This window comes from Penicillium soppii, assembly GCF_028829465.1.
Source record: "Penicillium soppii strain IBT 18220 chromosome Unknown utg000001l, whole genome shotgun sequence".
Lineage (NCBI taxonomy): Eukaryota > Fungi > Ascomycota > Eurotiomycetes > Eurotiales > Aspergillaceae > Penicillium > Penicillium soppii.
In genome coordinates, this window is record NW_026643231.1 from 2732809 (window position 1) to 2754220 (window position 21412).

The following is a 21412-nucleotide window of genomic DNA, read 5'->3' on the forward strand; positions in this document are numbered from 1 at the left end:
ACGTTTGCTCTCAAGTTCAATACTCTCGTGTTGTAGCGGTGTGATGCAAAGCAATTGCGCTGAGAAAGTTACACGACTCGATATGATCATCGAAGCAAGGATCTCGTTCACCACACAGGAAGCTGATATGCCCACTATCTTACAACATACCCCTAGCACCAGGGTGGGCTTAAAGCGCAAAAAGGAAGTGTCATTGTCTACATGTGATGCCAAAGTACGCTATTTTCTCACCGCTCCTGGAGGACTTTCAGGCAAGGAGTATGTAAGGAAAGCCTGATGTTGTAGCTGCGTACAGTGTTTTGTCGCACATATGTTCTATTAAAAACCGAGTGGTGAGCTGTAGATATATTATCGTTGTCTGTTCCCTGACTTAGTTTCCCTCTTTTCTCATGACCGGTCCTTGCCACCCTCAGAAGCTCCATCGCGAGCTCTATCAACAGGATGACGAAATTCGATTGCCCCAAACTGTCTATTCGTCGCATTCCGGCCACTGCAGGATGCGAATCAATCCACAAAGTGCTGCAAGAAGACGGTTGTGTTATTGTGGAGAAATTTCTCATGCCTGATCAAGTCGCGGACATCAACAACGATGTGGACCCACATATTACCAAAATCCACACCAAACGAGAGACGTACCAAGAAGGGTACTGGCTGAATATGAGGCGACAGGGCCATCTGGCTCTAATCAGCAAGACATATCGGGAGGATGTCTTGAATCATCCGGTCATACATGGTATCTCCGAGAAGATCTTCCTGAAAGAGTCTGGAGACTACTGGTTGGCTACGTCAGCAGTTCTAGAGACTGGCCCGGGGTATGCAGGGCAAACTCTGCATAGGGAACAAGATGGAATTCCGATCTGCACTGCTATGGGAAGGGACTGTCCAGAAGCGATGTTCAATTTTCTTATCGCCCTGACTCCGTTTACCGACGAGAATGGAGCAACCCGAGTGATTCCAGGGAGCGAGAAGTGGCACGACTTTAGTTACCAGCCTTCGATTGACGATTCCATACCCGTGGAAATGAATGCTGGAGATGCTGTCCTTTTCAATGGCAAGGTGCTCCACGGCGCGGGCAAAAATCGATCCGAAAATTTCAATCGCCGTGCTCTGCCTATTGTGATGCAGTCGGGGTACTTCACTCCACTTGAAGCCTCTGCATTTCTTCCTCGTCCTGTGATCGAGAGTATGACCCCTCTGGCGCAAAGAATGGTGGGCTGGAGATCAGTTAAGTGCCAGGGCATCGAACTGTGGTCACTGCACATGAATGAACTTGGAATGCAGTTGGGGCTGAAATCAAATCAGCCGTTACCAGAGGACCAAGTTGATAAAAAGTGGTTGTCTCATTACTAAAGCATCTCTCTAATGCCAAAGGTTAGAGGGTAAAGCTGGGGGACAGTGGTCATCTCCTGTTTATTATATCATAGAATGAACGAACCCTTTTCTTCAAAGCAACACTATTGATTCGTAGGCCGAAATTCTTCCAGTCGCCAGGAAGGAGACAAATTTTTTCCTTACTAAGAATTGAACTTAGAACAAATGTATGTTCTCGGATGGTTTGAATCATCTGAGAAAAGTAGAAGGAAGGAAAGGCCATATTGCCAAGGCTATGAAAGCACTACCCGTCTCTGGCATCGGATGTTTCTCGATAAGTCTCAAAACCGTTTAATTAATCACACATCTTATACGGCCCAGTGGATATAAAGGTCGTCGGAGAACGATGCCAGGTAGAGCACTGGGCAAGTCAGTACTGAAACTCCTCAGGTTACAAATGTTCTTGAGTGGTAAACAAAGTGAGGGTCTTATTGTAATTGGAAACTAGGAGAAGAAAGGGCGACCTGACTACCATCGAAATGAAAACTGGGGAAAGAATGAGAGAAGGACAGAGAGACAGAGAAGAGAGAAGAAGAAGAAGAAGAAGAAGAAAAAGAAGAAGAAGAAGAAGAAGAAGAAGAAGAAGAAGAAGAAGAAGAAGAAAAAGAAGAAGAAGCGATGGAGTCCTGATAACTAAGGGGTTACCTAATTGGCGACAAATAGGCCTACCCTGGAGAACACTAAGTAGTAGATATGATTCACGATAGATACCAAAAAAACTAGATTGAATCTATGATTGTTCTTGTATCCTCCGCTCCTATTCTCTGTCCAAGTCAGATATACGAAATGTTTCCACCAAATGTTTCCACCAAATGTTTGTTGTTTACTTGATGTCAGGGCCTGCAAGTCTACCACAATGACTGCTCCGTTTCAATCACCAAATTATCTCATCCACTGGGTCTATTTCAAAGGTATCTCGAAGGAGACGGGATGATCGCGACACATGTCCTTGGAGAGGGGCTTGAAAAGTGGGACACCGAAGTTCGCTAGACAAGAAGTAAAAGCCAAGAGTTAAACGAAACTATTACTGAGGAATTTGTTAAAGGGCAAACATACAGATTGGCCAGTCGCCGGTTTCAAAGCTCTGGAGATAGACGCTCAAATACGGGGACCCTTTGCGGTAAGAAAAGGAAATGTAGGCGTGCAGATAGTTTACGGTGTCATGATCCAAGTGAGGACTGGAGACATGTTAGATAATGCTAGTGGTCATAATATGACGTTCAGTGTTGGATCGTTCGACTTACTAGAATGCACGCAGACTATCCCTGTATGTATGCGCCATGCGGGTGTAGCCGTGCCGCTCGAAGAAGGCGACCAGCCCGTCAGTCACTCGGCTATCGTTCATGCCGAAGGTCGTAAAATAGATCTGTGGTTCCGGCATTGGGTCACCATGGTGTAGCGTATAGTTCACCATCAGAGGAAGCTGCTCATTTGGGATGCTTCCCAGCTGTAGAAAGGGCTCTGGGTATCCGCGCATACCCGTGGGGAGCTGAATCAAGTCCCAGAGCTCACGGATCATTTCCAACCCAGTGAGCGTAAATTTATCACTGCGTCGGCCCCCCAAAGTCCACAGATCCTCCATTGCTTCCAGGGAGACGTTCATCTCCAGCAGGTATATTTTAATGCGAGACTGGCGTGGATCACAGAGATCGCAGGAGAAGAGCCGGGGAGAGGCAGTGCTGCTAGACTCGCGAGAGTTGACGTAATCTTCCAGTGTGCGGAGTGGAGCGGCGAGTGTAGGATACTGACAACAGATTCGATGAACGGAATCGAACACTAGGTCTTGGATGGATTTCCCGGTAGCCAGAGACTTGAGGGCAGGATAAATGTAGACCTTGAGCATAAAATCGCCACCCTTCAGATCTAAAGCAAGTTTGTTTTGGGTCCGAATATGGCCCCCGACCAACTTCCTTTCCATCAGGTACGCTGCATCTTGATCGTTGACGGTGAGATCATTCTTGAAATGTCTGAAGAATTCCAAGTCAATGCCGTTCTGCAATGGGATGAGGCGATCGAGCGCATCCCATATGGCATGCGTGTTGAATGGGTCCTTCAGGGAGCCAGTGGCGGCATTGATGGGCTCATATGTGTATCGCACCGTGGAGTGGGAGCAGTTCAAACTCAGCTCAAATGGTGTACCGTATCGGGTCAAGACGCTAAGCCATCGGTCATTCATACGGGTCGGGTAGACACCGAGAAAGGGGATGACGTGTTTCAAATATATCCCGAGGATTTTATACTGAGAGTGAATATCATACCCCGCCATGTTAAGCATTTCCGCGAACATAGGCGCCACACTGTGCCACCATAGGATTTGATCATGGCAGTAAGGGTCACTCAACTCGCTTATCGTCTTGTAGACACCAAGGCGAGAACAACTAAGCGTTTCAATAGAGCCCATAGTGCTTATTGTTCTAATGTGATTAACGAAGCTAAATTGGTCGTTTAATAACTTATTCAGAGCCCATAATCAAGGGATAAGGCTCGTAGGTACGCGTTAAAAAATGTCAATCATGTTGTACAGTTCTGAATCCTCGACTTAGAATTACTGTGGTTACCACTCATTCATGCATTATGAAAAGTGACTCTCCCAGGTTATCACACCCGCCAAGCAAGGGGTTGGGCTGTAGGTATGTATGTCCAAGGCTCGTGACTGTGCCTCACTGTTGCAGCTTTAGTCGCCCATAAACGACTTTGACTATATAACGTAGTGATTGGCGAGACAACCCTTGCTTTTCAGATTTATACAACCCCAGAATGGCTGGAACGCACGACTAACATTTCTAAAGATTTATTTTTCACTTTGGTTTACTTTTTTTCCAATTGGACATTCGCACTATAATCCGGAATGATGTTGCACATGCTGGGGTCTGCGGGACTCGGAATTGTTCTTAGCTGGTTGGTATACACAAATTCGGAATTTTGGTCCCAATGTCGTTGTCGACCATCGGAATCATGTTGGCCGTCAGAGAAACAGTGGAACTTGTTGAACAAGTCGATCGATTTTAATCTTATTCGGCTAAAACCTATTGGATCGGTCTGTTACGAGCCAGATCTGAATCAGGTAGCCTGCGAGGAAGTGATGCGCCTTTCGAAAGACAGTGGATGGAGGGCGGCCCAACCCGGTAAGTCTTGAGAATGACAATAAATTGGCAGAGAATTATCCCTGTGCCAGCTGAACTGACCAACCATACAGGTGCATTGCAGGATTGGGTGTGGGAGTCTGGCCAGTCCGGTGAAGAGGCATGTCCATTAGGACCCCAAATGGCGAACCACACCTCGTGTCTCCAGGGGCGCATCCCTCTCTACTCGGTGATGGTAAATTCAGCCAAGCACGTTCAAGAAGCGGTTTTGTTTGCCAACCAGCACAACCTTCGCCTGACCATTCGCAACACGGGTCATGATCTGGCCGGACGATCTAGCTCCGCCAACTCGTTGCAGATCAACACACATCATCTGCAGGACACCAAATTCCATGAGGATTTCCAACTCCATAGTTCCCGTAAATCCCTTGGGCCAGCGGTGAGTATTGGGGCCGGTGTGATGATGGGAGATCTCTATGCTAGGGCAGCTGGTAAGGGCTATATTCCGGTCGGCGGCGACTGCCCCACAGTTGGAGCTGCAGGCGGCTTTCTCCAAGGAGGAGGAGTTTCCGACTTTCTGAGTCTGCACCATGGACTGGCAGTTGATAACGTTCTGGAATTTGAAGTGGTGACCGCTAGTGTAAGTTAACCCCTGCCCACCACTACGGCCCCAACCGTCACAGGCCATGTCCTGGGACCCGCATTCCTGACGTTCACGGCAGGGTGAAATCGTCCTGGCCAATTCTATACAAAACCCGGATCTATTTTGGGCACTGCGAGGAGGCGGCGGTGGTACATTTGGAGTCGTTACTCGAGCCACCGTTCGGGTTTTCACTGATGTTCCTGTCGTGGTTGCCGAACTCAACTTTCAGAGATCCCATTCTCATGCAGATTGGTCTCAAACGCTTGCGTTGTTTTTTACCATCTTGCAGTCCCTAAACCGTGAAAATATTGGTGGCCAGATGGTCATTGCTGTCCTGCCTGAGCAGATCATCCAGGCAAGCCTCAAGATGTTCTTCCTCAACCAGACCGAAACTTTGAGTGTCGACCAGCGCATGCAGCCATATGTCAGCGAATTGAATCGTATAGAGAGACAAGCGACGTATAGATCAACGGTGTTCTCCACGCTCAGCAGCAACTATCGACAAATCCCCGACGTTCACGCCGATAACAACTACGGTGTACTTGGGTCCACAGTTGTGATTTCCAATCAACTATTTAACGCTTCGGAGGGACCCGCTCATGTAGCCCAGGCTCTGGCGAGACTCCCCTTGTCCTCGGGTGATTTGCTGTTTACCAGTAACCTCGGAGGGCGGATCACGGAAAATGGAAATCTCGTCAACACATCTATGCATCCGGCGTGGAGGGCTTCCGCTCAACTAATCAACTTTGTGCGGCCCGTCGATCCATCCAGTAAGGGACGAGCGAATGCATTGCAAGAACTAAACGACATTTACATGCCCTTACTTTACGCGATTGATCCAGAATTCCGTCTGTCATATCGAAATGTGGGAGATCCAAGCGAGAAAGACTTCCAGCAGGTTTATTGGGGAAATAATTACGCCCGTCTTTCACAAATCAAACGCACGTGGGACCGGAATGGACTGATGTTCAGTCAATTAGGGGTAGGCAGTGAGGAATGGGATTCGGAGGGCATGTGTAGGGTTCGCCCTGCGTTCATGGGCTGGGCTGCAAATTGTTTGCACAAATTAGCTCATGTGGTCTATTTTTTTATATAACCGGAGGGGGGAAACGGTTGAATAATGGAGGGAATAGGCCGTAGTCTCTGACCGCCACTCCAGGAGATAAATAAGCTCGAGGGATCATCAATCATCGTGACAATCCATGATATCCGACGAGAGAAAGGAAATGAAAAATGAGTCCCGTTGATTTGCGCATTCTTGACATTCGTCGTAGCAAATTTGAGGAATCCATTCCCGATCAAGTCACCGCTGGGCTGTCGAAGACCTGCAAAACCCTCCCAGCTCTTTTGTTCTACAGCAGTGAGGGGATCAGACACTGGATTCGACATTCTACCGCCACGGACTTTTACCCACGACATGAAGAACTGCGCATACTCCGTGCCAGAGCGACGGAAATGGCCGCATCGATTGCCAACAACAGTGTAGTGGTCGATCTCGGAAGTGCGTGAGTACAAATTATCGCTGAATCACAATAGAATGCTCCAATTGATCACTAAATCTGCAAATCAGGAGTTTGGACAAAGTTCTACCTTTGCTGGAAGCGTTAGAGGCAGCGAAGAAGAGCGTCACATTCTACGCACTCGACCTGAACTTTTCAGAGCTGAAATCTACCCTAGAGACTCTACCCATAAATAGTTTCAAGTGTGTAAAATTCGGTGCACTACATGGAACATTTGAAGACGGAGTGCAGTGGTTGAAAGATACCCCAGGCGTGCAGGACTTACCACACTGTCTCCTATTATTCGGGCTGACGGTGGGCAACTACTCGCGGCCCAACGCCGCCAAATTTCTCCAGGAAATTGCATTGGGAGCGCTGGCCTCCAGCTCAGCTGAAAGCTCTATCCTCCTAAGTCTGGACAGTTGCAAATTTCCAACAAAAGTGCTGCGCGCCTATACGGCCGACGGTGTGGTTCCATTTGCGCTGGCGTCGCTTGAGTATGGGAACACGCTATTCGCTTCAGCTGGGGAGGACGATCCAGTCTTCCAAGTTGATGACTGGCATTACCTCAGCGAATGGAACTACGTTCTGGGGCGGCATGAGGCGAGCCTCATCCCCAAAGTGCGGGATATAAGGCTGGGCTTGCCTCTGCACCACATCGTTGTGGAAAAGCACGAGAAGATCAGGTTTGGGTGCAGCTACAAGTACGATGCGAGCGAACGAGAAGATCTGTTTGGGTTGGCTGGATTGCATAAAGTGGGCGAGTGGTCATTTGAGGCGTGTGATGTTGCGTTCTACCAACTCAGACTATGTCCCAATTGAGATATGTGACCCTTGCTTATGTGGTAACTCTACGGGAATCACTAGGGACACAACAGCTTTCTCTACGGGCACAACAAATTATGAAATACCCGCATTATATAATCAATTTTCTCTGAGATCGTTACCATACATTACCGCAGCAACTGCATTGCTTACTACTATAGCAACTACATTCTATATCATCATGCACTATAAGAACTCGCTCTCTTCCTAAATCTCTCTATACTCTTTATCTAATCCTGTCTTTCATCTTATCATGGAGCCACCAACTGAGCAAGTCTTTGAAACCAGAGAGCTACTGCTTACTTCTATACAAGAACATGCCTTATCTCGTGGGTATGCTATTACTACTATCTCATCTAATCCACATAGGAATATCACCCTTGGTTGTGATAGAGGCGGTATCTACCATGATAGAATTGGTGCTCTAGATGGGGCAAAACGCCGGAAAACTAGCACGAAGCGAATAGGCTGTCCCTTCCGTCTCTATGGGAAAAAGCTTGCTAATAATCAATGGCAAATTCAGGTCAGAAATCCTACCCATAATCATCAACCGGATGATAATATGATAGGGCACTCTCTAGCACGACGTCGGCAATTAACCAGAGATCAAAACGACACTATTAATCATCTATCAGAAATCGGATCAACGCCACGACAGATCATTAGCCTCCTACGAGTAGAGCAGCCTACTACCTTACTTAAAGCTTATGATCTCTATAATATTCGCGGCGAATTAAGACGAAAGAAACTCGGCAATTATACACCGCTTGAATTCCTTAGAGAGACACTTCAAAAGGATAATTGGAGATATTCATTTAAGCAAGATACTGAAGGCCATATCCTTTTCTTTATGTTTGCTCACCCTGAATCAATTAGATATGCTAATCAATATCATAGGGTCTTTTTATTAGACTGTACCTATAAGACAAATCGGTATAAGATGCCTCTTTTACATATTATTGGTCTCTCACCATCGAATTCATCCTATAGTATTGCTTTCTGCTTCATGCAAAATGAGCAGGAGCAAAGCTATAAATGGACTCTACAGACCTTATTTTCATGGCTAGACCCTCTACCCCCCTCTCCCCCGTTCTTTGCACTGATAGAGATCTTGCTCTACTAGGTGCAATTAAAGCGATTTGTCCAAAAAGCCCACACTTACTATGCGTTTGGCATATTAATAAGAATGTGCTTGCAAAGACTAAGCAGTACTTCTCTTCAAACGAGGAGTTTGAGGCTTTTATTAAGTCATGGAAAGAGCTTATTAACTCATCTACTATAGGTGAATACGAAGCTCAACTAGCTAAGTTCGAGACTAGATTCAGTCTTAATCCTACTGCTCTTCGATATGTGAAAGGGACCTGGCTAACCTATAAAGAGATGTTTATTAGGGCTTGGATAGGGCAGTACCTTCACCTTGGTAATTGGGCTACCTCACGAGTAGAAGGCTCTCATGCTTTTCTAAAAAAGTATATCGGGGCATCAACTGGTGATATGCTCTTCGTTTTTGAGCGAATCAAAAGTGCTATACAAGCTCAGCACTACGCCCTTTCATCTAATCTTGCTGAAGATCAGATTAAGACGCTTAATTTCAGCTCCCACTTTCTCTATTCGAATATTACAAAGAGAACATCACGATATTCAATTTCTTTAATCTCTAAGCAAGCTGCTATAGCTAAGAGAGCTACTCCCGAAGCCCCTTTATCTAACTGTACTAATATATTCACTAGGACAATGGGTCTTCCATGTGCCCATAGAATTGCTCCCTTATTAATGAATCACCAACCAATTCCACTAAGCGATATTCATCAATTCTGGAGGACGGGCCTTAGTAATGAGCTATCAGAGTATCTGCCAATACTTGATCCCTTATTACTAGGACCCCCGATACCAAAGAGAACAAACCAACATAATAAATCATATCAAAGCAATGAATCATCAGACCAAAGGATTATCAAGAAGAAAGCGCCATCAAAGTGCTCAAATTGTGGGGAAATCGGTCATACAATCCGTTCCTGCAAGGTATAACAGGCTGTATATAACATTAGAGACATCAGATTGATTTTAGATGATAGGAATTGAAGGAAGAGAGCGAGTTCTTATAGTGCATGATGATATAGAATGTAGTTGCTATAGTAGTAAGCAATGCAGTTGCTGCGGTAATGTATGGTAACGATCTCAGAGAAAATTGATTATATAATGCGGGTATTACATAATGTGTTGTGCCCGTAGAGAAAGCTGTTGTGTCCCTAGTGATTCCCTAACTCTACCTGCACATTATGTAAAGAGATAAGATAATGCAATATGGTGCGTTGTGGTAGAGCTACTGCGTTTGGCAATAAATGTATCCCTTTAAAGAGCCCTGCTAAAGCACCCTATCTTACTCCGTTTTGCGACTCGTTATTCTTCCCAAATGATGGCATCGGAATTTTCCAAGATTTTTGCCATCACCGGCGGTGCATCAGGAATCGGCGCCGCCACCTGTCATCTGCTTGCTCAGCGAGGAGCGAAGGCAATCTGCGTGGGGGATATTTCTTCCGAAAGCCTGGCAGAGCTGAAGGCATCCATACAAGCCGCATACCCTCTTACAGATGTTCGCTGCACTGTCCTCGATGTCTCTTGCTCCGCTGCAGTGAATGAGTGGATTGACAGCATCACGGCCGAGTTTGGGCGGCTGAATGGGGCCGCCAACATTGCTGGAATGGCTCAAGGGGCCGGAATCCGCCACTGCCCGACCATCCTGGAGGAAGAGGAGACGCAGTGGAAGCGGATTTTCCAGGTGAATCTGGACGGGGTTTTCTACGCGACCAAGGCCGAGGTGAGGGCTATGAAGCCAATGTCGCGGGATCGCAGCATCGTCAATGTTGCCAGTATCGCATCGATGGCGCACATGCCAGATGTCTTTGCCTATGGGACATCCAAGGGAGCTTGTGCCTATTTCACGACTTGTGTAGCGCAGGACGTGATTCCATTTGGAATACGGGTCAACACTGTCTCTCCAGGTGATTTTATGGTCTACTTATATGAATATGTCCGAAACATTACGTTAATTTCTCATATTAGGAATTACGAGAACACCGATGTTACCCAAATTTGCCCCCACAAAAACTTCGGATGAGGTGGAAGAGGCCTACACAAAAGAAGGCTTCGCGATAATTGAACCGGATGATGTTGCGCGAACTATTGTCTGGCTATTGAGCGAAGACTCCCGTCCGGTATTTGGAGCGAATATTAATGTTGGCGCTTGTATGCCTTAATCTTTCACATTCTTTTGTTGCTTTCAATGCTCCATCCACATTTCTGTGAGTGGAGTTAGGTACGAATTCCATGCATGTACTATCTTTCATGGTCAAAATAGACGGTGAGACCCGAAGATACCTTCTTCTCCCTTACGTACCGAGCAAAACTGTGCAAAGCAAGGGATTGAAAAGACTTCAAAGGGATGTTCATCTTTAATTCCCAAAGTGGGTCGTCCCGGATTGTTGGTTATAAATGTCATATACAATCAGAACTTGGCCCCTCAGGGTTCAAAGTCTCATTAAAATAGTCCACTTCAATTCTTTTCATCTATCAAACAAAACATGACCCGAACCGAGGCAAAGAAATGCCCCGCTATGGGCCATGCACTCTCGTCAAAATCCAGCATCGGACCCAAGGATATTTACACTTTGGAGGCATTGTCACATTTCAATCGAGAAAAGATACCGGAGAGAGCCGTTCACGCCCTGGGAGCCGGAGCTTACGGGGAGTTTGAGGTAGGTTGGTTCTGGTACTCACTCGTAATCTCAAATTGAGATTAAATATATGCTAATCCTGAGCAGGTGACACACGACATCTCGGATATTTGCAACATTGACATGCTCCTTGGGGTCGGCAAAAAAACGCCGCTGGTGACACGCTTTTCCACGACTGGTCTGGAACGGGGATCTTCAGATGGGGTGCAAGACCTTAAGGGCATGGCCACTAAGTTTTTCACCAAAGACGGGGAGTGGGATTGGGTTTTCCTCAATTTCCCTTTCTTTTTCATCCGTGATCCCGCCAAGTTCCCAGATATGATTCATTCGCAGAGAAGGGACCCTCAAACAAACCGGCTTAACCCTAACATGTTCTGGGACTTCGTAACGGACAATCACGAATCGATCCATATGACGCTGCTGCAGCACAGTGACTTTGGCCGGATGTTCACTTGGCGAACGCTGAGCAGTTACGCAGGACATGCATTCAAATGGACAATGCCCAACGGTTCGTTCAAGTACGTGCATTTCTTTTTGGCGTCGGACCGTGGGCCCAACTTCACGGATGGAACCGGCGCGACCATGGATCCTAGCGATCCTGACTTTGGAAGCAAAGATCTCTTTGAGGCGATCGAGCGAGGTGATTATCCATCCTGGACGGCCAATGTGCAGGTGGTCGATCCGAAAGACGCTGCCCATCTAGGATTTAATATTCTTGACATCACCAAGCATTGGAACCTGGGCACGTATCCCCAGGGCGTGGAAAAGATTCCCTCTCGACCTTTCGGCAAGCTCACCCTCAACCGTAACGTGACGGACTATTTCACGGAGGTCGAGCAGCTGGCCTTCTCACCGTCGCATATGGTTCCAGGCGTCGAGGCCTCCGAAGACCCGATCCTGCAGGCCCGCATGTTTGCATACCCCGACGCGCAGCGGTATCGTCTAGGGGCTATCCCACGAGCTCCACCGACTCGCATGCCGTCGGCCCTGAAGTCAGAGGCCGAGCTGGGACCGGAGTTTGCCAAGTGGGTCGCGCAGGTATCTTCGGATGAATGGTCTGGCTCTCACGACGATGATTACAAGTTTGCCCGGGAGTATTACGAGGTCCTCCCGGACTTTCGTAGTCAAGATTTCCAGGATCGAATGGTGGAGAGGATTGTTGTGTCGGTGTCGCAGACCAGACAGGAAATTCGAGATAAGGTGTATCGTACTTTCGCCCTCGTGTCCTCTGAGTTGGCCCACCGGGTGAAGGATGGGGTTGAGAAATTTGATGAAAGTAGTAAGGTACAAGTTACTCAGTCGAGGTTGTAGCTGCAATAGATCCCATTTGCTGTAGGCACTACCATTCTGACATTGTCTATATGAGGTTTATTCAAGAGCAGAAAGGGCGTGCTCCCGACGGAGGTATTATAGAACCACTACCTAGATATCATCCATAAGTAGGGTAGGCTACGAAGCCCGACTAAGCCGGCGGAGCTAGAGGCGCGAAAACGAAACGACGTCTTCCTTAGAAGAAGATCTACTAAAAAGACTAAGGACACTGCTTGATTGACTTTGTTGAAAATGAAAAGCCTGCCGAAGCGCAAGGAAAGACATTCATGTATGCGGGGGAAGCAAATGCCTTATTGGAAGAGCGATTTGACCGCATAATATGACTGCATCAAATGACTGGGAATTTAGTGTGATACTTTGACATTTGTTACTTGCTTACAATTTTCGAAGAAAGATGCCCCAGGCTTATTCGATGTGAGGCTCATTATCTGGTTTTCAGGAACGAGAAGCCGAAAGTGAGAATCTATGAACAAATCCAAAGATCATCTATCCTGTTACGTTATCAGTAGGAATGTCAGGTGACCTATTTCAAGCTAATAACGAAGATACGTACCTGCTTCCGTGTGTAGACATGATGAGTTCGCTTGCCTGATGTTCCTCCGATGGCTTCTCTATCCAGTGGAAAAAAAACAACAAGCGATTTTTAGCACGTTTAGAATTATCTACAGGTAATATAAAAAAAGGATTGAAAACTAAAAACATACAACAGTGAGGATTCGCTGGTGGTCACCCACCCAACTACTAACTCACCGGCGTGTGGCTTAAGTACGGCTGAGCGGACGGGAAGCCCTGTTTTCCACACCCTATGGTCGTATGTATTAATTTAGTCATAGAATAAAACTATATCGTGGATTTGAAGGGAAATCGAAGGGAATGGGATTTGTAGGTACTTATTGTGTAAGAGATAGTCGTTCGGCTCCAAATCTTAAATACTTCTTCGGTAACGTCTTCTAGTATTTTCTCGCCGCGGGAGATTGGCATACGGAGCTTGAGTACGATTTCGTAACCAGTTCTGGTATGCTCTACTATCCTGAAACCATAGACGAAATTCGTAAGGCAATCTAAGATATAAGCTTTCACCTCAACGCAATACAAAATATGATTACCCAGGAAGATTCCACCGCATTATTCATGGAGGATGATGTCGACTGGGATATTTCACTCAAGCAGCAGCTCGAGCGGGTGGCACCGCTCATACGTCAGGTTTCAGGCTCAAGTTCAATCAACAGGAGCCAGTCGTCGCCGTACGGTGATGTATGGGATATGCTCTGGCTAGGTCACTGCTACGCTCGTATTCTGTACATTATCCCTGCGTCCTACATTGATGACACGTTGCCGGACTCGTCGGTGTACTTCGAGAATGACGGAACGTATACAAATTTCCCACAGTATCTGCGAAGGGTGTAGATGTCGGAGGCACCGGCCTGCATGTACGCCTTTGAATGGACAGTGGATGAGGGATATCTAAATAGTTTACTAGTTGCTCATCGACATTTGCATACCAAATAACAACTACCACAGTTTCAGGGAAACCAAGTCAATCGACTCCTCGATTTATAGCGAGTTGGGATAGCAGGGTCGTGAGTATAATCTGCAAGTAAGCAAAGTTATGTAAGTACAAAGTAAGGCTCTAGCCAGTGACTTGGGCTCAGGAGTGGGAGAGGGAAGTGACCTCTTGCCAGATTCTCGAGGCTCATTCTAGCTGATCCTTTTTAGGTTTTGGAGAAGTCTAAATACCGCATCTTGACCATGCCCCATTGGGATAGCGCCAATGAATAGATTTCAGACAGATTTTGGTCTGGTAAAATGATATCTCTCTATCATGTGATTTGCTATAATTGGATGACGGTCTATAGTGCATAAATTCTAAGAGCCCCCCCCTTTCATTTATGCAGCCCTATTATTTATGGAGCCCCTCATCCCCCATTGATGAAGCTATTACCATGTTGGATTTCGTGGCGCTCAGTCGTCGTCATCGTCGGTCTTCCCGGATTTCCCCCCCTCCCAATCGATGAATATTCGAAAGCACAGTCCGGTGACATTGTTCGTTAGTGAAAATGCTGCCGCAAAGCCCCTGAATTAAGCCGAAGCTGCATCTTTTGGCCTTTTCCAGACGGCGACTTAGTAATCCGTTGTCCGACAGGTTATTGAGGCGGGGTTACTTTGATCACTAGTTACCTATTTGGCCACAACTACTAGAAAATAGTTTTGGATGCACCAATGTAGGAAAGACTTGCATGTTGGCATAGGGTTCATTCATTTACAAGATATGGCCTTCACTACATTGATGCTGTCACCGGACCGGAACTCACGCCAGGCTTCGCTGCACAAAAGCAGCCACAGACGCAGGATCAACCAGCCACGGCGAATGACCGGTGGCAATTTTCTCTGTGGTAATCTGGGCGCCCTTCCCACGGGCTTTTTCCACCATCAACTGCTGGACGAAAAGGGGGATGGCACGGTCGTTCTCGCACAGGAGATAGGCGCTGGGAATGCGGGTGTAGGCGGCGCTGATGGCGGGCGAGGTCTTGGTCGCCCAGGCGTGCGGACGAAGGGTCTTGGCCCATTCTTCGCCGTCGGGAACGTCATGAAAGAAGAGGCTGTAGGGGTCGACAGCGCTCACGGTTCCGTTGGCTTCCTGCAGTCGGGTTGAGTGGGGGATCTCGGGAGGGAAAGAACAATGTATAGACGACTTACATCGCGGTTATACCAGTCGGGAGGAACCCCGCCAAAGGCCCCAATCAGGCTCTCGCCAACGTCGGGGATGAAGGCCGAGATAAAGATTAATTTGGTCACCCCGCCGGTCTCTCCGGCCGCTTGTCGCTCGGCTTTGCTGAGGCCGTCCAGGGCGCTATTCACGGGCAGCCCGGACCAGCTGTGCGAGATGACGACGACTTCCTTGCCCGCGCTGGCTTCCTGCTCGACCAGGGTCCGGAGCGCGTCGATATCGGGCTGCAGGTCTTGGACACTGGTGGCATTTTGGATCGAGGGAAAGGCCACAGTATGGGTAGTGTGGTCGGGGAAGTGGGCGGCCAAGGCCTCAAAGGCCGTGGGCGGATACCAGGCCCCAGGGCAGAAGATCAGGGTGGGATTGGAGGAGGCCATTTGGGGCAGTGAGGGTAGAGTAGATAACGATGGCGATAGAAGACAGTCTGAGAAACAGCACTAAGTAGGGCGATTTCTCTGTCGCTAACAAGCGCATTGCCGACTTATCGCACCTTTAGAAATGCGCCTTGGCCCCAGTAGGGGCCGTGCTGTGCTATTTACGGATCTGTCCAACATCACCGCAGCTAGTCTTTTGGGGGGCGAGAATAGGGTCCACAATTGGGGCGGGGCGCAGAATTGACTCTTTGATTGGGGCGGCGATTGATTAGCTCCGTAAATTATTCGATGCTTGTAGGAGGTATTGCGACAGCGGCGATTAGAGCACGGAGAACATTAATTATTGCGAGAGGACTGTGCTGGCCAAAGCTCTGGTTAGTATAGGGCTGTAAAGGATCGTCATAATCGGGTTTTTTATCTATCTCGTGTTTCTGTATTGGTGAAACTGACCTGGTATGTGTACCGCACAGTTCCATCTGGATTGTAAACGTAGGCGATAAGTAGAACACCGATGGATAGGCAGATGCGATAAGTTGTGCGGAAATGCGAGTTGATAAGCTCAATCCGATAGACTACAGGACTGCCCTCAATAACCAGCTGAGCATCTTAGATTGGCGCTGCATGAGATTGAGGGTCCTTTTTCCGAGTTTTCCCCGAGGCGGCCGCTGACGGTGCTCTCCGGGGCCCGGGCCATGGTGGATAATAACGACCCGTGCGTGGTAAAGAGATTTGAAAAAGAGTCGAGCTGGACCATGAGATAGAAATGAATTGTTATACTTTGAGCTATAGAAGAAAAAGGAAAAGATCCGGGCACTTGCTGCAAATCACAGGGTCAGTCCATGGGATATTCAGGTACTAGAGCGTCCGCACATGCTCGCCGAAGCACTGGCGACAATCGCACTCATCATTTATGATGTACAACCGGTTCCAGAGACTACGAAGAACACTCTGGTTTTCATTGTCATCTTCCGGGGCTCTCGACTCCCATTCGAGTTGCTGGTATTCTCTACGCTGAGCTTCAACTTGTACCTTGAGCTTCTCTTCGGCGGGGAAGCGCAGAGTGAGACAACCTATGTGCATGGCAAGCATGGAAAACACCTTCATCAGTAAAGGGGGAATGGCCCACCGGCCATTCTGTCAGCTACTTCTGGAATAATGGCTGCGAGGTTTTCGCACTTTCCGGGAAAGCAGCCAAAGGCGGCATCTGAGTTGTCTGGCACAAATTTCCACATAGATAGTGTGTTACTCATGTGCAGCAGGTCTGCTTTGATTGCAGCAATCTTTCGACCTTGTGTATCGCCGGTAGACAATGCTTCGAGTTCGTCAAAAAAAGAATCCCGCTCTTCTGCGAACTTTGCAATGACGGTCAGTTTGAAAGTTGGATCCATGCTGCGCTGTCAAGTTAGTAAAGAGATCTCGAACAAGAGGTTAAGCCCAGTGATAGATGAAAGTGTGAGCTTGAATAGGATCTAGATGCTGTCGATGGTTTGACTTGGTAGTGACATATTTGATTCCAACTGGAGGATGGGATGTATTTATACATGTAGATCTGCTTTGGCATGACCTTCGCACTTCTCTTTATCATAACAAGCCAATGTTCATTGTTTGTTCAAGAAGACGTTATGGGCCAAAAGATGTATTGTATGCAAGCCAAAAATACAGACAATGCCTTTAAGGGATAAAGCAAACTGAATATAGAGACAAAGCCTCGGATGGATAAAGGGCGAAATTGAGAAAATTCAGGGCCGAGTAAAACCACCTGAAATCGACACTGGCTAGAGAATACATTAATATTACACGACTAGAGTGGCTAATTTGATGCATTGTATAGCGCTACCTGGGAAGGAGGGCCGGTATGTAGAGAGTGGTGGTATAATGAGAGAGAGCGAGCGAGCGAGCGAGGCGAAGAAGCGTATAGAGCTCTTGAAACATTAACAGCCTTGAGGAAGTAAGCAATCACTTCATGTGAGGCTCAACAAAATTGTATTCTAATAAGATCCACTCGCTCGCCCAGTAATATTGTTGGCATGGGGCCTAAGTGTTGCCAAGATTCGCCAAACAACTCCATTCGCGCCTCATTAAAAAGAACGCCTTCTTATAATTTCGTGAGAACACATTGGAAAGTCAAGTTATTTCTTGGTGTTTTTTCTCTTTCGTTAGTGGCTGGTGAAAAAAGGGTGTCTGAGTGTGGGTGGTGCTGAGTCCTTCAGGATACGAGTGTCGAGTTTCCACTTTTTATCAAAGACAAAGGCCAAGTCCACTGTTCTTCCAACACGAAGGGAGCCCTGTCGTCATTAACAATTAGGGCAGCCCTCAGACAGGTTTCATGCTAGGTTCGTGTTGGAGTGGATAGTAGTGGGCTGAGGATCGTATTCTGTGACTTAGCTCTGTCGGAAATGTGCATTCATGAGTATAGCCTTTGATGAAAACCAAATTTCTTGCAAGCTCTTGTGAGTGAGTCCAAATTGTGGAAGTTGACTGAAATGTGGTTCAGACTTTGCCAGACCATCGATGGGGATATTTCATCAAGATCATCCTCTGGAAGCTCGAAAACTGTCCAGAGTTTCCCTCTGAATACGAGATGGACCCCTAATATAGGGGCTTGCTATGTTATCTTCAGGCTCTGCCTTATGTTGACTACATATGATAGGCTCACCATGTTTGTTTTTGCACAGGCGAATTCTATGACGGTGTTGCTATGTTTGTGATTGGAGCCGTACTCAAGCTCACTACTTGGATCTTGCTCATTATCTTCTGCATCAAGCGCAACCGCCACACCCAACATATCATCACATATGTTAACTCCCCTCCTATCCAACAACCAATGCCCTTCCAACAGACCTACGCCGCACCTCAACAGACCTACGCTCCACCTCATCGGACTGCCCAGTTCCCTCAATCTCCTAACTTACCTCGCGCCGACTACCCTGAGATGGTCGCCTCATCCATCTCCGGTACGCCTCCACCTAATGAGGCGAATGCAATCGCCAATGTTTCCAGGTACTGTGCTCAGTGCGGAATCGCTGTCTCTAGCAGACTCTGCCCCCAATGTGGTGCTCAAAGCTAAATCCTTGTTCATCAACGTTACGACAAACTTTGGATCTTTTAATAGTTGGTTTTGTTGGAGGAAGGGAATGGTGGATCAGCTGGTTGATGAAAGTTGCAAATGGTGGGAATGTCAACTTGGATTTTACTGTAAATAAGGAAACATGATCAAGGCAAAAAGTTATTCCACCATTAAGGATTTACCACAGCGAACCTAGAATATGTGGAACCGAAATTTGATTGAACCGGCTGGCTTTGTGTTTTATGTTTTAGATTGAAGCAATATGTATGTAAAAAGAGATTGCACATGATGAAATAAACGAGAAATGGTGCGACGAATCCAAACCACTGACCAGTCATAGCAGAAGAGAAGAGAAAAGTCAAGGAATAATTGAGCTCAGGAACTCGGTGCTCAAATAAAATAATATAGCAGAAACAGACGAGGCAACAACCCAATATTGAAGTATCAAAGCGCAACCTAAATATCCTTGTGAGAGGCTTAGGGTTGAATTATAAGCAACGACATCCCCAAAGCAGAGTGCAATATTACTATTAATACCAAACGACTTGTTCCTTTCTGTCTATTGTCTATTAAATATCTTTTGACTGAAGAGTAAGGTTTCATTACTCAGTTGGTCAAAGTCAAAGTTGAGATCGACCCCTCTGGAATCACCTTTTTTGTATTATTCCTAGACCTTACCCAGAAATTGCGTGATAGACGCAAATTATTCTGAAATTTTCATACAACCGGGTATCGTAACCCAGTTGGTTAGCGGTTCCATAACTCAGTTGGTTAGAGTGTGGTGCTAATAACGCCAAAGTCGAGGGTTCGACCCCCTCTGGAACCACTTTCTTTTTTCTAGTTGAATTTTGCCCTCTAATCGAAAGTAAATCGGTTCCTTTAGCTTTTAATTTTGTTTTTATCAAGTGATCCCTTCAGAAAACCGCATACTAATACAGGTGTGAGCATAGTAAAGCTCATATTAAGTTGACCCCTTATAAATGTTATATAGGAAGTTCTGATGATTTCAATTTGGTCTTAGTAATAGAGTAAACGTTTCAAAACCCCTCCGGGGAGGTACCACGCAAAGCGAGGTAAGTATATTATATAGGTATTAGGATAGGCATTATAATGGGCATTGATGTGGTTTCTATCAGCAAGACACATATCCACTCCTTACATACAGCAAATAAATATATTTTACACATCCGTGTTATAGGTTGTTATGTATATCAAGAAGCCTGGTAGGGAGGTCTGCATGGAGGAATGCAATACTAATAAAGGGTAAACAAAACAATCTTAGTCTGAATTTAAATGGAACAATGAATCATTTCAATGCAGGCCTAGTTTATATGTTAAGCGCACTTTAAAATAATGATGTACCGACCTTTTTGGTAAGGTGCGCTTAACTAAATGCCTCTCAATCTTAGACATTGAGGAGTCTTGTTCGGTACTACTACTTAACGACCGCCGACCGAGCAACTGCATTGTGTACACAGTAGACCAACTCGATTGGCGAATATATCCTACTATCTCGGTAGTTATAAGGTGGCCAAAAAGGTCTGGAAATAGCTTTCTTTTTCAAATGTAATGTATATTTAGTAGCATCCCTATTTGGTCATGTATGATTTTCTTCTTTCTTTATTGAATCTATATGCCTTGGTGCTTTCTGATCATTCATGATAGCTCCTATTTCATCGTCGATTAGAATCTAACAGAACAGAAAACGAGTCTCCATACCTTTTTTGAACTATATCTTATTCTTAGACTCTCTTATTCATCGTCTTCCTCCTATACTTCGTCTCCCTCGTCGTAATAAGTGTCCTAGTAGTGCGGCAGTACGCCATAAGTCCTACTATAAATGCAAACATTCTATATAACGTAGTGGTCGTGGCTCTGGTTCCCCCGTCGTGATCTTGAAACCGTATTGAGAAAGAACTGGCTCCACTGTGATCTAGTTCCTGAGTAAACTCTCTTTATAGAGTCCTCCAGGGGTATAAGAACCACCGGGGTCGCTGAAGATATATTCTTTTGTTGGGATATTCGCGAAGCGCTCGTTGGGGATTCTATACGGTATATTGATCATAGAGGACAACTAGTAAAAGGCGACGTGTATTTCTGTATTGTCTTCGCTGCATCATATGGGACGGAATGTGTAATTTACGCGATCTTAGATTACCTCTGTGCCTCTAATGCGATCAATCTACAGACTCTTTCGGTCATGATTTCTCCTCCCTATAGAATTTGCTGCTCTACAGGGACTCTAGGGTACAGGGACGCGCCGAGCTAAGGTATATCAAAGAGGGATAAATTAATACAGACAGGGGCTCTTTGTAAAGACACTAGATTCGTAGATAGCTATCACTATAAATTTTTAAAAAACAAAAAGAATGGGGTGAGCCGGGATCGAACCGGCGACTTTACGAATAAATGACTGTAGCTTCAGTCGTACGCTCTCCCAACTGAACTATCGCCCCATTATGTAATCATACCAATCAAAAAAGGTATAACAAACTTGTAAAACCATTATTTTAAAAAACCCTGATAGATAACGGAAGGGGCACTAATCCCCTGTCTTAGTCTTGGTATAAGGGATATATATATTATTTGGTAGACGCAGATGGAATGCTCATAGCCTTTCATCTGTAGATTATTTGGGGTTGCGCGTTACTGCTAAATATATATATATTCTTCCAAGGTTCTAGAAAAGTATAAAATTACCATCGACCTACATAGCATGGGAACGTGGGTGGACTTTTCTAGAAAATCACAATGTA

The 21412-nt window shown here is 46.3% G+C and overlaps 11 protein-coding genes across 11 annotated transcripts; 8 read left to right on the plus strand and 3 right to left on the minus strand.

Moving 5' to 3' along the window:
- Positions 1–441: 441 nt before the first annotated feature.
- On the plus strand, positions 442–1350 carry N7529_001038 (phytanoyl-CoA dioxygenase family protein; the record flags this gene model as incomplete). The annotated part of the gene is made up of 1 exon (XM_057236569.1): positions 442–1350. The coding sequence occupies one exon, from the start codon at positions 442–444 to the stop codon at positions 1348–1350; it is 909 nt and encodes a 302-aa protein (XP_057103372.1).
- A 418-nt stretch (positions 1351–1768) lies between these two features.
- Positions 1769–2008, plus strand: N7529_001039 (uncharacterized protein; the record flags this gene model as incomplete). The annotated part of the gene is given in 2 exon segments (XM_057236570.1): positions 1769–1804; positions 1820–2008. 2 exon segments carry the CDS (start codon positions 1769–1771, stop codon positions 2006–2008), a joined length of 225 nt encoding a protein of 74 aa, XP_057103373.1.
- A 263-nt stretch (positions 2009–2271) lies between these two features.
- dmaW (tryptophan dimethylallyltransferase fgaPT2) lies at positions 2272–3772 on the minus strand (the record flags this gene model as incomplete). Its single annotated transcript, XM_057236571.1, has 3 exons — positions 2272–2357; positions 2428–2549; positions 2616–3772. The coding sequence occupies 3 exons, from the start codon at positions 3770–3772 to the stop codon at positions 2272–2274; spliced, it is 1365 nt and encodes a 454-aa protein (XP_057103374.1).
- Positions 3773–4219: 447 nt separating this feature from the next.
- Positions 4220–6193, plus strand: fgaOx1 (FAD-linked oxidoreductase easE; the record flags this gene model as incomplete). The annotated part of the gene is made up of 3 exons (XM_057236572.1): positions 4220–4496; positions 4568–5094; positions 5177–6193. 3 exons carry the CDS (start codon positions 4220–4222, stop codon positions 6191–6193), a joined length of 1821 nt encoding a protein of 606 aa, XP_057103375.1.
- A 137-nt stretch (positions 6194–6330) lies between these two features.
- fgaMT (4-dimethylallyltryptophan methyltransferase easF) lies at positions 6331–7418 on the plus strand (the record flags this gene model as incomplete). Its single annotated transcript, XM_057236573.1, has 2 exons — positions 6331–6602; positions 6668–7418. 2 exons carry the CDS (start codon positions 6331–6333, stop codon positions 7416–7418), a joined length of 1023 nt encoding a protein of 340 aa, XP_057103376.1.
- Positions 7419–9834: 2416 nt separating this feature from the next.
- On the plus strand, positions 9835–10678 carry fgaDH (chanoclavine-I dehydrogenase easD; the record flags this gene model as incomplete). Its single annotated transcript, XM_057236574.1, has 2 exons — positions 9835–10423; positions 10485–10678. 2 exons carry the CDS (start codon positions 9835–9837, stop codon positions 10676–10678), a joined length of 783 nt encoding a protein of 260 aa, XP_057103377.1.
- Positions 10679–11002: 324 nt separating this feature from the next.
- Positions 11003–12466, plus strand: fgaCat (catalase easC; the record flags this gene model as incomplete). The annotated part of the gene is made up of 2 exons (XM_057236575.1): positions 11003–11176; positions 11243–12466. The coding sequence occupies 2 exons, from the start codon at positions 11003–11005 to the stop codon at positions 12464–12466; spliced, it is 1398 nt and encodes a 465-aa protein (XP_057103378.1).
- Positions 12467–13585: 1119 nt separating this feature from the next.
- N7529_001045 (uncharacterized protein) lies at positions 13586–13894 on the plus strand (the record flags this gene model as incomplete). Its single annotated transcript, XM_057236576.1, has 1 exon — positions 13586–13894. One exon carries the CDS (start codon positions 13586–13588, stop codon positions 13892–13894), a length of 309 nt encoding a protein of 102 aa, XP_057103379.1.
- Positions 13895–14795: 901 nt separating this feature from the next.
- N7529_001046 (alpha/beta hydrolase) lies at positions 14796–15592 on the minus strand (the record flags this gene model as incomplete). The annotated part of the gene is made up of 2 exons (XM_057236577.1): positions 14796–15149; positions 15185–15592. The coding sequence occupies 2 exons, from the start codon at positions 15590–15592 to the stop codon at positions 14796–14798; spliced, it is 762 nt and encodes a 253-aa protein (XP_057103380.1).
- Positions 15593–16444: 852 nt separating this feature from the next.
- Positions 16445–16977, minus strand: N7529_001047 (uncharacterized protein; the record flags this gene model as incomplete). The annotated part of the gene is made up of 2 exons (XM_057236578.1): positions 16445–16659; positions 16716–16977. 2 exons carry the CDS (start codon positions 16975–16977, stop codon positions 16445–16447), a joined length of 477 nt encoding a protein of 158 aa, XP_057103381.1.
- A 1310-nt stretch (positions 16978–18287) lies between these two features.
- N7529_001048 (uncharacterized protein) lies at positions 18288–18656 on the plus strand (the record flags this gene model as incomplete). The annotated part of the gene is made up of 1 exon (XM_057236579.1): positions 18288–18656. The coding sequence occupies one exon, from the start codon at positions 18288–18290 to the stop codon at positions 18654–18656; it is 369 nt and encodes a 122-aa protein (XP_057103382.1).
- Between the last annotated feature and the right edge of the window lie 2756 nt (positions 18657–21412).